Source organism: Chaetodon auriga, chromosome 11 (assembly GCF_051107435.1).
Source record: "Chaetodon auriga isolate fChaAug3 chromosome 11, fChaAug3.hap1, whole genome shotgun sequence".
NCBI lineage: Eukaryota > Metazoa > Chordata > Actinopteri > Chaetodontiformes > Chaetodontidae > Chaetodon > Chaetodon auriga.
The window spans coordinates 11019139-11032905 of NC_135084.1; the positions used below are offsets into that span (position 1 = coordinate 11019139).

At 42.3% G+C, this 13767-nt stretch overlaps 2 protein-coding genes across 3 annotated transcripts; both read right to left on the reverse strand.

The window, feature by feature from the left end:
• Positions 1–439: 439 nt before the first annotated feature.
• Positions 440–10206, reverse strand: psap (prosaposin). 2 transcript variants are annotated; one of them, XM_076743787.1, is made up of 14 exons: positions 10073–10206; positions 6440–6573; positions 6193–6267; positions 5955–6080; positions 5018–5236; positions 4776–4919; positions 4602–4658; positions 3379–3564; positions 3165–3257; positions 2869–3052; positions 2308–2471; positions 2145–2225; positions 1835–1942; positions 440–1223 (listed from the first exon to the last, which is right to left on the reverse strand). In XM_076743787.1, the coding sequence occupies exons 1-14, from the start codon at positions 10104–10106 to the stop codon at positions 1188–1190; spliced, it is 1641 nt and encodes a 546-aa protein (XP_076599902.1). In that variant the 5' UTR covers positions 10107–10206; the 3' UTR covers positions 440–1187. The 2 variants fall into 2 exon arrangements, with proteins under 2 accessions (XP_076599902.1, XP_076599901.1); XM_076743786.1 differs by having other exon boundaries at positions 4596–4658.
• Positions 10207–10947: 741 nt separating this feature from the next.
• Positions 10948–13417, reverse strand: mrps6 (mitochondrial ribosomal protein S6). The gene is made up of 2 exons (XM_076742325.1): positions 12947–13417; positions 10948–11069 (listed from the first exon to the last, which is right to left on the reverse strand). Exon 1 carries the CDS (start codon positions 13283–13285, stop codon positions 12953–12955), a length of 333 nt encoding a protein of 110 aa, XP_076598440.1. The 5' UTR covers positions 13286–13417; the 3' UTR covers positions 10948–11069; positions 12947–12952.
• Between the last annotated feature and the right edge of the window lie 350 nt (positions 13418–13767).

A 13767-nucleotide genomic window follows, 5' to 3' on the forward strand; every position in this document is an offset into this window, starting at 1 on the left:
GTTGTATAGCATCTTTGCAACTTGGCCTGAAAGGAGCACTTTTTTTTTTTAACGTTACTCCTCAGAAGCTATACACAATGTAAAAAAATGGCTAGCAGCCATATGAGGCAACTTTTTAATCCTCTATAAACTGATCATCCTCTTGTAGCAAGATGGATGCAAATGCCTTGGAGAAATTAATCTAGAGATTTATTGAACGCAGTCATTTGGAAAGATGGTAGCAGTAATTTATGCAATCTGCAGATTATAGGCTAAAACAGTTTTGTCACAAAAGCACTAAATAGCAAAGGTTAAGCACAGTGTTGAGTTCTTTAAAACGACCTACATACAACTGCAGAAATGATCAACCTGTAAACAAAGAACTAGTTAGGTTTACATGACCTGCTTGATAAGAATACTGATCTGAAATCAGGTGACAGCGAAAGAAGAAAATGAAACGGTGGATTGGGATCGTTTTAATTGTTAAAAATTTACAGATCACCTGACGGTCGACTCAGGATTGGAAGCAGACAATCGAATTTGTGATGCTTTCTGCACGTTAGAAACGCAGTGATTTACAAACAGTAGGAAGAGTGCAAACAATGGGAGGTGAGTGGGAGGTGCACTCAGAATAATAACCTCCATATCAGCTCCTTAAAACAAGAACACAAACGGTTTCTACAAAATACAAATTCTGCTTTAAGGATCATACTGCTAAAAGTAATACCAGTCATCCTTCACACACTGAGCCATCTCATCTCTAGCAGGGGGGGGTGAGGGTTCTGAAGACCACTCAGAACAGCAGCCATTTGGTGCTGTGTCAACATTATACAACAACTCGAAAGCGTTCTAACACACCTCACCCAGAAAGCAATGTAAGCAAGTAAAACCCAAATGACGCAAAACTGATAAACTCTACAGTGAAGCTTTGGGATGTCCGCTCAGTGAAGTAGTAACAGGCCAAGCTGCAGGCCACCATACACGTAATCACTCCTCCCATATGCCGCCCCCCCCCCAAAAAAAAGACACACAACAAAAGTCCAGTCCCTTTCCGCTATGACATCATCAAAAATATCACAAGGAATTTCAACATAAATTGCAGTCACGCAAGTCCATTAAAAAAGAAAAACAGGACAAAAATTAAAAGTGGAAAGCAGCACTACAGTATTTTTTTAATTCCCTACAGGTCATTTTGTGCTCCTCGTCCTCTATATCCACACATGGTCTTTGCAGTGAGCCACAGCCTGAAAGACAGAAATGAGTGGTTAGACGAGCCTCTCAAAGCAAACTTGTGTGGGGAAAAAAAGTTTACAAAATCAGTTTAAGGAATCAGTTGTGGTATCCAATCAGCTACGAGAGGATCACCTATTGGGCAGCATTAGCCTCTGCAGTCATAGCCTAAATGACTGGGTCTCCACTTTTTCCAGGCATGCCTCCTCTCAGAAACTGAAAAAAGGCCACGCTCTACAGTTTCAAGGTGGACACCCAAGATTAGTGTCTCCAATTCAGTAACTGACCAAATGTGACATATGATCACAATCTGCGGAGACATTTGTGTGAAACTTCATAATCAGGGTATGAATTCTTGAATTCCTGACGGTCACATTGACCTTAGACCACCAAATTCTGATCAGTTTGCCTCAAGTCCAAGTGGATGTTTGTGCCAAATTTGAAGAAGTTCATAAGATATCACTCTCACGCAAATGGGATAGAGGGACAGACAATCTGAAAAGCCATTGATAGCGTGGAGGCATATTCATCCGGCTTAGTTTCACTCCATATCTCCCCCCTGGTCATCCAGACTGCCTGCAGTCAGACACGTGTTTGGGTGTCAGAGTATGATGAAAATACTCACACTGCACATAGTTGCGGTCTCCATGTTCTTGCACCAGAATGCAGGTCCCCAGCTGCACTGCTCCGTTCCCAGCAGCCTGCGCTCAGCTTCAGGACAGGCTCCCACTTTCTGTCCATACACAAACAAACAAACACAGCTCAGACGCTAAAACGGGCTGCAGGACTGTAGTGTTCACTGACATTAGCTGTAACGTCAGGAATGACTTCAATTGTTGTGGATAAAGTGAGTGATCATGTTTCCTGGAAAAACGGGTAAGGTAGATAAGTGTTCACATTACTTGTCTTGTTATTTAGCTCTGGATTAATCTTACCATGCACACAAAGTCTGGGTCGAGCATCTGGAGCAGCAGCTGGACAAGCATCGGCTCGTACTGTTCAACCAGCTGGTCGCACTGTTGACACAGACAAGCACGGGTTAATATAAGGCTGAGGACAGGTCGAAGTTCCACAAGGAAAGAAGACACAACTCCTCACCTCGGTCTGGAGAGAGTCGGGCAGGAAGCTGCAGGCTTTCCTTACAGCCTCCTCAATCTGTGCCTCTGTAGCATTCTTCTCCAGAATTTCATCGACATAAGTAATGGCCATCTTGCACACCTCGCAGTAGCCACCAGCCTTAAAGCGACTACGGTCAAGTGCAGCTGCAAAGAATTGGAAAAGAAACCACTGTTGTTACCCATACGTGGACATACACCTTCAGCTTCACCAGTAAATAACAGACCATACAGTAGCGTTGTGTATCCTCTGAATTTCATCAATTCCACATATTGATTCCAGTATTGTTTGAAAAATAAATAAATATTGCAGACTTTACCATTCATATTTTTTATGGGTACCCATTTCTTCGTATTTTGGATTCAGTTTTATTTTCAAACTGAATTTCTGTTCCCAGCCCTACACCCTAAAGATGTCACACTTAATGAAGCACTTTGAACGAAATGTAACGCACCTAAATATGACTTTCGCACTACATCTGTAAAGCATCTCAGCATCAGCAAAGCTACCCTATTCATTCAGTGCATTTTGAAAAGTACTTACGGATATATGTGCGCCTGGCACCGTTGCAGAGTGCCAGCACTGTGCAGACAGTCTTGGGGTCAGCCTGCTGCAACAGCAGCTCAATGATGGCCTGGCCGTAGGTTTCAATCAGGTCCTTACACTGTCCACTCAGAGAGGAGGGCAGAAATGTGCACACCTTCTCCACAGTTTGAATGACCTCCTCCTGAGACAAAGACAAATAGATCAGCTTGGCACCTCTAATTCCTATACTAAGTGGCAGTGGTTTTGCGGATTTTCATGGCCACACTGTAAAGTCCTAGTAGCACACATCCCACCTCTGTTGCCTGATCCTCCAACCTAGCCTCCAGCTCCTTCATCACGAACTCACAGATGGCACACAGTGGGGAATCACGGACACGCACCATGGGCTGGAACACAAAGGGGCCAATCTCATGTGCATTTACAATACTGTGCTGTGAAGCTGATTTTTATCAGCATCATTATCTAGTGCTGATGAGAGTCAGCAGTATGGCGCCCACCATGGCTTACCTTAGCAGACTTGTCAGTGGCAGACTCCACCTTGGTGGCAGGGAAAAGCTTGACAGCAGGTACGGTCTTGGCAGCAGGTACTGTCTTGGCAGCAGGTACAGTCTTGGCAGGCTGCAGCTTCAGCATGGGAGTGGACTTCTTCATAGCAGTACAGAAGCCAGCATGGACACAGATATCCTTGGGCTCCTGACAACAGAAACAGAAAAATTACTTCAGGATACAGAGCCAACAGTCTGCAAAACCTTCCACATTGCATGCTGTTAGCATAAACCACGTGTTTCTAATCTGCATACCATTCCACAGCATTACCGCCCATGCAATATGCACAAGTTTCTATGAGAAAAACAAACAAACAAACAAAAAAAACATCTAATGGAGCTTTTTTTTTCTTACCAGTACCGAACACACAGCAACAAAGACCCATACTGCCAAAAAAAATGTTTACTTGTGCAGCCCTGACAATGAGGCATCCAACAAGATCAGCCACATTGTTATAGAAAGAAAAGCCACATACAGCACAATCAAGATGGTGCTTTTTTTGTTCAATGTTGGTGAAGACGAGTACATCCCTCAGCTGCCTTCTTTAATCACAAGCCTATTTAAATGTGAGAGCACGAGAGAGAATCTTAATGTGGCCTTTCGCTGTAGTGATACAACAGGCACGTAAGTGTCAAGACATTAGCCAGACGAACAAGGGTGTTCAGGTTTAGTAAAGTAGTCTCACTTCTAATTAGATTATCATGTACATGAGTCTGTACAGTGACAGGTGAGCAGCGCTAGGAGTGGACAGCACAAGAAGCGAGAGCTAAGGGTTAAGAGGCTACAGGCTGAACACAGAGAGACCTACCTGTTCCTGGGGAGCGGCACACAAAACCCAGAGCAGGAGAAAACAGAGCAAGACAACATGAATGGAGGGGAGAAACATAAGACAGGCGAAAAAGACAGCAGAAAGTAAGAAAAAAAATTACAAAGAAAGCGATTCAAAGGTGTGAATAAATAAAAGTCGGCAGGCCAGGTGGTGCTGCAAGGCTGGATATGGACTTAGCACCACCGAAGCGCACAAATTACCACAGAATTATTAGTTTGGATGTTCATTGAGCTCATTATTTAATATTAGAATAATATAATGGCCATTCATGTTATAATATGGCTTAAATATGCAAACATAAAAAGGCTTCGTGGAACCTTTTAAAAAGAAGAAGCAGGAGGGTTAGAACACTCACCATGGACATGAGCTGCTCGACAACAAGGACGCCGTACTGGCCGACATACTCCTTGCACTACAATGAAGAAGAACAGTTAATACACAGCTTTTTCAGACGGGGGGTATTTAATCAAAAGTACAATACTAAAAAGATGCATTAATCAAAGTTCCTTCACTTGTGTGGGGTTCTCACCATTGCAGACAAGCTCGGTCCCAGTAGGTCACACTGGTTCTCAATATTCTCAATGAGAGAGTTGACAAATGAGGAGTTGGCCTTTGCTTCAGCTTGGGCATCAGCCAAGAACTTGATGCAGTCCTGACACACAACGTCACTCTCCTACGGGAAAGGTAACATTCAGGGACAAATGAAGACGATATGCATCATCAGCAGGTGAGAAGCATACTGCTGCTGCAGATGGGAGTTACACAGTGTACCTTCTTTGGAGACTCTGTTTTGGGGGGCTCCTGCTTGGGGCTGTCCTGAGGATAGAGGAGCTCAGGCACATTGAGGAGGAAGGGAGCCACCACTCTCTGGGAAAGGTCAACCGGAGGGATTTCATTGGACATGAGCTGCTCCTGGGCATGAGCCTTAGCCAGGGCTGCCTGCTGAGACTGACACAGCCCCATGGCACCACACACCACACTGGGATCCTCCTAAAACAAACACACAATTTAAACTTACTTCAATAACTGGCACATTTTTAAAGTCACATTATCGTGCTGTATTTAAAAAGTCTTGTATACATGTTAGCTGTAACCTGAAGTAAATATATTACTCCTTGCTTCAAAGCCTGGATGACCCACACAGTCAAATGCGTTTAAAAAGAAATTCAGCTTGAACAAGATATATGGACAAGTCACGTGTATTGATAGGATCTGCGAACAAGTGCATCTTTTGTTTCCGAAGTGGCTGTAGCAGGTGAGAGTTGAAACAAAACCACGGCAAATGGTCCAAGTCATGAGGTTCAGTATTGCACAACGACGACTCTGTTCCCACTAGACTTGGACTGGCTTCCCCATCAATAGCCCTTATTCAGCTCGTTGCACTTTGCTCACAGCCACTTCTTTTGCCTTTTTTGTTTTTTTACTCAGAGGGGCAGATGAACCGTTTACTAAAGAGTCTTAGATGAAGCTGAACTTCATTAAGTTTGAATGAAATCTTTGTCAAAACTTGTTTCCAACTTATTTGAAAGCATTTAATACGATACTAAATGCTAACTTTGTAAAGGCACCATTAAAAAGAAACATCTTGTCATGTGCCTGGTCTGACATTTTGGTTGACTATTACGACAGTGGACCTTCCACCACAGGTTTCTGATCTATATTTAAACCAACAGGCTAAGACTTGGACCAACAGGTTGATTGTGCTCACCAGTTCTCCAGTAATAATTCCCATGAGGATGGGGTAGTAGTTATCCACCATCTCCTTGCACTCTGCGGTCAAACCTTGATCGGGGATGAGCTGGCAGGCCTTCTCCAGGTACCCAAGAACCTCAGCCTGCACTCACAGAGATAAACGGGTATGAGTCTTCCGCATTCTTGTTATATTTGCTGGCAACTCATTTGGCTATCTCAATGTTCAGAGATTCATTTCGTTTTTTAAATCTTACCTCGGTGGCATTGTCCTTCAGTATCTGCTCCACCACAATCAACACCTCTTTGCACAAGTCACATGGCACTGATTTCTGAAAGCAGACAATTGGATGTGCGTATAAAAAAAACAATTCCACTTATTAGGTGTACAAAATGTTCAGAACACGATTAAATTTGTGAAACAGAGAGAGAAGCATGTGTCTTCTGTCAGTTATACATTTCAATGATACTTTGGTATTTAAAAAAAAAAATGCAGTGTCTCACCATCTGGGGCTTGTTCCACACGTTCTGCTGGCAGTGAGTCACAGCTCCACACAGAGACGCAGTCTTTACATTCTGACACCAGTAGGGGGGACCACGGGCACACTCCTCAGTGCCGGGCAGAGGGGATGCTATGGCTGCAAAGAAGACAGACAAATTTCAATAGTTAAATTTCATGTTTTGTAGAGACCTTTACTACAGAGGTCAGAAAACCATCACATGACAAAACCGCATTCCTGGACGTGTTATTACTGCATCAAGAGGAAAATACGGTTGAAGCAGAAATGGTCTCTCATTCTTCAGATTAAATGCTCAGTTTCTTCCTTTAGGAGGCACTGCATCTCTTTGTTTGAGGTATCTAGAATAGACATGTCAGAAAGTCATCCAGATTGTAGATTATCTTCAAACCTGATTCCAAAAAAAGTTGAGACACTGTAAAACGCAATTAAAGCAGAACGTGATCATTTGCAAATCCTTCTTGAAATACTGCACACTCAATTGAAAACAGTACAAAGACAATATATTCAAATTTTTACTTCATCAACTTCCTTGATTTTTGTAAATATCTGCCTATTCTGAATTTGATGTCAGCAACATGTTTCAAACAAGTTGGGAAAGGAGCATCTACAGACTGGGAAAGATGTGGAACGCTCCAAAAACACCTGTTTGGAACATTCCACAGGTAAACAGGTTCATAGGTAATAGGAGATAGTATCACGATTGGGTATAAAAGGGGCATCCTGGAAAGGCCCAGTCGTTCACAAGCAAGGATGGAGCGAGGTTCACCACTGTGTCAGTAGGCACAGTTCGTATAAAAAGGATTGCAATCTGTTTTTATTTGCTTTTCACACAGTGTCCCAGCTTGTCTTTGGATCTGGGTTGTATAAGCACAGAGCACGTAACATTTTATCACAGTGAATTTCTTAACAAAGAGTAGACACAATGGTCTTATCAAACCTAATGTCAGTGATGACCACATGGGGATATTCAAGGCTGACACACTTCCTCAAATCGTTAACATAAGAGGAAGTTGATAAAATTTCACTTTCAACTTTGACCACTCTCTGTTCTGCAGATTTCTCAAAAAAAAAAAAACCCTGCAGAAAAGGAAGGCAAAAGATCAACGGAAACAAACTGAACTTTAAGACGTTTCTATTATTTAAATTGAACTTTTACCTCTGAGCTACCAAGTCTGACAGACATTAACTTCTTAAATCTGGCATTAAGGTCACCTAAAGACAGATTCAATCATCTGCCCTGTCAGTATGCTCCATCTCTACTCCACCCTCCCTAAACCAAATACAGCTGAGTCCTGTCATTGAGGAAGTCAAGAAAAATCGGTGGGGCTTGCCCTGTCAAAGCTAGAAGTTGTTCAAACAGTGAACGCTATGGATAAATAAATACTCTTGACTGTTTCATAACTGCACCAAAGGAAAACACCCTAAATCCTATCAGCTCAAATTGAAAAGTCATATTAGCATATGCCTCTCTGGCATGATTCACCATCACCCAAAACCAGTCCGCCAATACTAATCAGAAGCAACAGACCATGATGAACCACCACAGGGGGAATTTATTTTTTACACATGCATCACAGTTGCAGATGTTTGTGTACATACTATCTTCAGGGTAAATGCAAAAAAGAAAAAGAGGTAATTGTTCACAGTTCTCCATTTTATTGAAGTGGAAAAGAACCAAAGTAGTTTGTAGCACTGTTTCCTGCTTTCACAACCACTCCCTTAAACCCTACTTAAAGGGGGGGGGGGGGGGGGGGGGGGGGGGGGGCATAAGAGTCACCGATGTCCAGTGAGTAGCCTCTGGCAATAACGATCAAGAACTGGCACTGTGGATCAGGCAGCTCTGACAAACATTCATATCACCCGGTTACACCACTGTGAGACCCCTCCTGCTTATCATTCTTACCAACAGAGTTGCAGTGCAGGCAGGGCACTCCCACCCTCCGCTTCAGTCACATGAGCAGTCAAACAAAATAACAAGCTGTCCTCAAGGAGACACAATGTACCCATGAGGAGGACATCTCTGCACAAGACTTTAAGACTGCAGTAAAGCATTTACAGCGAACAAGGAAGAACACAGACGCATATGACATCTGCTGTATAGTTCTATTGGCTTTCTGTAGTCATCCAAAAAAGAAAAAACAGTTGCCTGTTAAAGAATACAAGTTTAGTTTTACTTTCTGAGAAGTCAGCAAAAAAGGCTGTAACATCTATAGGCCTATCTTTGACTCACTTTCTGTGACTGGTTCTGAAACAGAAAACTCATGATAATGTGAGTGAATCAGCATCACATGACACACCTCTGCTCAAGAGGCTGTAAATAGGAGTCAGATCGCATTGTTCAACAACAGCAAGTGACCTATGAAACATGTTCAGTGTAGCAAGCTACACGTCAGTTTAACTCAACGGCTACAGATTAGCAAAGAGTATACATACTTGTTGAGCAATGATTGTGCTCAAAGCTTGTGATGGGAAACATTTGGAAATAACTGCAGCGAGCACGTGCAAGAATGTGAAAGTGCAAAGGTGAACTTTATGTAAAATCCTTTTTAACAAGAAAACAAACTGAAGATAAACGCTAAATACACAAAGCACACATACTGTAAGAAAAGACTTTTGTCAATAGACTGCAAGAAACCACAGCCTGTGCTCTGATAAGAAATAAAAAATGCCATTCATTCCACAATGTCATCAAGGCCAAGCGAATATGTAATCGTATAAAAGGCTTGTTGTATGCAAGTTATGCATAACCTCATTTCAGCAATAACTGTCGATTTCGCTGACCTACTTTTGTCTGACCATAAAGATAAGCTAGCTAGGCTAACTATAGCACAAGTGCGCATGAAAACAGAAACAGGTATCAAAACTCAAATCCAGAGGAACAAAAACCGAGAACTGACATTTTACATAAAAGCTGAAATGAATGTGTCTGGTTTAGTAAGTCTTTTCTGAACTTCCTCGTACATCCAAACCAGCAGTCAACACATCACCGCTTACAGTAACATACATTAGGTGGTTGAAACAGGTAAGTTAGGGCGGATCTGAGAGATTTGTTTTGATGGCAAAACATAAAGCTATACCGAAGTGAAAGTGTTAGTTAGCTTGCGGCTCGTGTAACATGCTTTCAAAATCAGTTCATACACATCTACAAGAACAACTACTGACTCAATGCAGCCAAAATTTTAATTGCAGGCTAACGCTGTCGTAATATTTAGCTAGCCAACTCGCATTAGCTGGCAGGCTAATGTTAGCCGAGCCGTTGCTAACCGAGGCGAGCGGGCCAACAATAAAGCCTGTAACCCTCAAAGACAAACGGTCAAGATTCACGGATCACAACTTCTTTACCACTTTAGCACATTTATCTATAGACATAAAACCAGAGTTTGTCCCCACTTGAATAATAGCTGGTATACACCAGCGTTTCCTGCTTGTTAACGTTAGTCGACTTTTTAATGTTTACCAAAGCTAACGCTCCTTTAAACGCTTCCGCGTTTCCATGTTAAAACGCACTTAGTTGCACAAGCAAAGACCCTTTACTGTTTGAGCTGACGACTGTCTGAATCGTATCACCGCCGGATTACAAAACACCACTCGCTCTTTCCTTGCGTGTTGACATTACCTGAAGACACGAAAAGCAGGGCTAGAAGCAGCATGACTCCGCTGTTTCCGGGCTCGTCTGTCTGTTCTTCGGTGGCCGATGGAGTTCAGTGGAGAATGGTTAGCACTGCAATGCAGGCGGCGACGCTTGTTGACGCCTTTATGTCTCACTGTCAGCTGACTCCTCAACGAGACATGTGACTCTGCCTCGGACTTGCTGTGTCTGATGATCAATTAGTGCCTTTGAGTCAAGAGTCTTTCAAAGCGAACGACATTTTCATCCAAATACACCTTTATCTGAGTACCATGCTTGTGAAACGAGTGGTGTTTTTGATCGTTGTGCATTGTTGGAGGAGAGCTGTGGGTTAATTATTCTACCGCTTTATGTTTCCACACTGAACACCAGGATATTTACGTTATACTTGATTAGCTTATCAAGTCTAATGTCAAGTTAATGTCATGTTTTCCTAAGTGTCTAAATCGAAAGTCATTTGAGAGACATGATTCAGTGCTAATTCTACCACTTAAAACTATTAGTTTAAATGATCCCTCATCTTTAACTGCATGCTGTGATTACTGTGTGTTTGGACGTCCACTATATAAAAGCCAATTCAGCCAACTAACAAAGATCAACAAGTCTGTGGAAAAAACTTTGTCATTCATTTTGATCCACTGAGGAAAAGCTCAGTGGCAGTGTCAAGGTTGTGTATCACTAACAGCATTTTCTCAGAGGACAGTGATCAAGCTGGCCACTACTCAACCGCTTAAAAAATGCAAAACTGCTTAAACCGCATCGAGGTCTGGAATGAAAGCAGGAACTGAAATCACCATGACATTACCAAACATCATGTGGAGCACAATGTCTGAAATGTTTAAATAAGTCAAGAAAAACTTGCAGCCAAGACAGAAAAAAAAGTTGTTTATTATGACATAACATCCAAATTTAGGCCAACAAATATCTCGTAGGTCAAAGAGCGAAGCATCACACTGTACATCTTCTGGATATGAGCTGTGAAAACCTGTAAAACAAAGGGGACAACCATTACACAGGGTTAAGTTACAGCACTGTCAGCACATTGTGATCTCCATAAACAGGGTAGGGTTAAGCACAGAGACAGCATGAACACGTTTCATCAAGTCTTTGGAGGGTTGCACTGGCAGCAGTTTAGAGCTTGACTGATACTGACTTTTTGAGGATGATAACATCAATACTTAGGAATTTGAAAAACTCCAATAATGACGTATCAGCTCTTCTTGTCATCATAAACAGACAGCATGAGCATTTTTGTTCAAGATCTGCTGCTGTTTCGTAAAGAATTGTGACAAAGATGAAATCTTACTGCTGAAAAATAAACAGTGCCCTCTGGTGGAAAAACTAGGTAATAGCGACATTGCGATAAACACAGCGGTACCATTTCTGTAAATTCTTGTGAACTGGCCTGTACTGATGGTGGCTCAACACTAACTGTTGCCATGTTGCCATTGGCAGCCATTCTGAGAAACAGGCAACCAATTTTTTTGCCTGGAATAATGCATCAACATCACAAACAAATGTGCAAATTGACTGACCTGATAAAAAAAATAACGTTAACCTGAGCTAAAAACTAAAAGGAAAAGGAATGTTCAGAAAAATAAGCAATACACACCTCAATAAGGGACATATCTAGTTCACTAGTTCAAGGTGGCACATCGTAAAGGACCACAAGGTTAGACGAGCACAGGAATTCAAAGCATTACGAGCAGGCAGGTCGAGGACAGAATGTATAACTGCACAGAATCTTGATTACCTAACAGGTGACTAAATACAACAAACATATTATCAGTTTTGGCAACAATAAGCTGATACTTGAATCCTAGCCTGGCAACCACTTTAAAGTTAGTGTTGAGCCAATAAACTGTATGAAACTTGGACTGAGTCTCCGAGCTGTCACCCATAGGTCACTGTGAAGCTCAGTGACAGTGGCTCCGGCCGTCACCGTCTTGGCAGTGCCCGATTCTGCCAAACAGCTAATCCCAAAATGGAAAAAGAGGTGGAGCATCGGTGGAGTTGAGGCAGGCCGAATGAAGCCTGGTTGCTGAAACCAAGTGGCTCGCTGTCACTCACAGTGGCCATGCCCATAATTATGCATAGCTTTGACCCTTAATTTAATTTAATTCAAAGAAGTGAGTTATATAAAAATTCACCCCTATATAGTTGTCATATACAGGGAAATTTTACAACTGCTTTTGTAGTTTTGGACTGCACTCCTATTGGCTGTAGCATGTGAACAAACATGTTAATTGATGTCATTACTTGGAAATTGAAAATTTTCACAGATTTTTAGATTATAGTAAATCCACTAATCTGTTGGTGATAAAATTCTTTGGCTGTAAATAAACACCTGTATTACGGGGCAGCCCTCATGGACAGCCTTGCTGCCTGACATCATCCATAGTGGATCCATGATGGATTCTTCCCGTATTAACCCAGGACGTGTTGATACGATTAGTCAATTAATTGGTTAGTCCCCTGACAGAAAATTTGTGAAGTCCAATTGCTCTGTTTTTAACAACTGATTTCTAAAAAGCAGCAAACCATTGGATGTCACAACTTCACAAGCATAATGGGTTGTTTAACCTTGGTTTTATGTCACACAATGAATATTAATCACTTTGAGCTCTTCTTCAAAAGAAATGATGAAGTGATCCATGTGGCAGATTAATACATGATGAAAATAATCTATAGTTGAAGCCCCAAATCCATCCATGGAACAGCTACATGTGTAGACACAAGAACCCCAACATGGGTGAAAACATGACTCCTGTTCATACAGAAGCTGTGGGTTTCATTTCTCAGCAGATGCACGGTGAGTGGGACTAGGTGCACTTGGCTTCATCCAAACCAGGCAATCCTTACGTTTAATCACTGTTGGAGGCCACAGCAGTTACTGGCGGAAGCCGGGGCGTCCTTCTTCAGCACAGTGGGTCTCACCACGTCCACATCTCGGTGCAGGTGATCCAGTAAGCCTGTGACGATACTGGGAGGTGCGTAGAAGTCGACCAGAAAGTAAGTCCCTCGGAGGTGCCTTTCATTGTGTTTGGTTATCTTGTACGGAAGCTGTTTCTCGCCCAGATTCTCCAGGTCCCTCACCACCGCGCCCCTCTCCATCAGAGTCCTCACTGTCCGCTGGAGAGCAGCCGCTGTCTCCGGCCGCTGCATCGCCTTGAGGATCAGGGCCAGCTCGTAACGAGGCATGGCGTCGACGAACAAATGCTTCACTCACACGTTTTAGTTTCGCCGGTACTGGGTTCGTGTCAATGCCAGATTATCCAGTTGAAAGACGACCATGTTATGACACGAGGGACAGAAAGGTCTTTAGTGATGACGTATAAATCATGCGCCTATATTGACAACGACATAGGTGGAAAATTACATGTTAAAAATTAGATGCGCGGTGTATGAAGCGTTAAACCAATAACGATGTCTACTTTAACCAGCACACAACTATATATTTTTATACTACACACTACATTTCATTTTTGTTTAAATCCCGAGAGGAAATTAAAGTAGTTCTACCACGAATTTTCGTTGCCACCAAACCCAAATATCTATCTAATATCAGAGCTGTATTTTTTTTACTTATGCCAAACGTCATTTAGAGAAAATAGTCAGTGGACTTTGTTGCTATTTAGGAATTTCTTTAGCGATTAACTGTAACGACTATGGCGTCATCATTA

Coding starts and splice junctions, on each gene's coding strand:
- mrps6 (XM_076742325.1), bottom strand. CDS start 13,285: ATGCCTCGTTACGAGCTGGCCCTGATCCTCAAGGCGATGCAGCGGCCG.
- psap (XM_076743786.1), bottom strand. CDS start 10,106: ATGCTGCTTCTAGCCCTGCTTTTCGTGTCTTCAG. Junction 3,565..4,595: donor AGCTCATGTCCATGGTGAGT/GTTCTAACCCTC, acceptor TTCTGTTGTCAG/GAGCCCAAGGATATCTGTGT. Junction 2,472..2,868: donor TGCCAGGCGCACATATATCC/GTAAGTACTTTT, acceptor AATTCTTTGCAG/CTGCACTTGACCGTAGTCGC.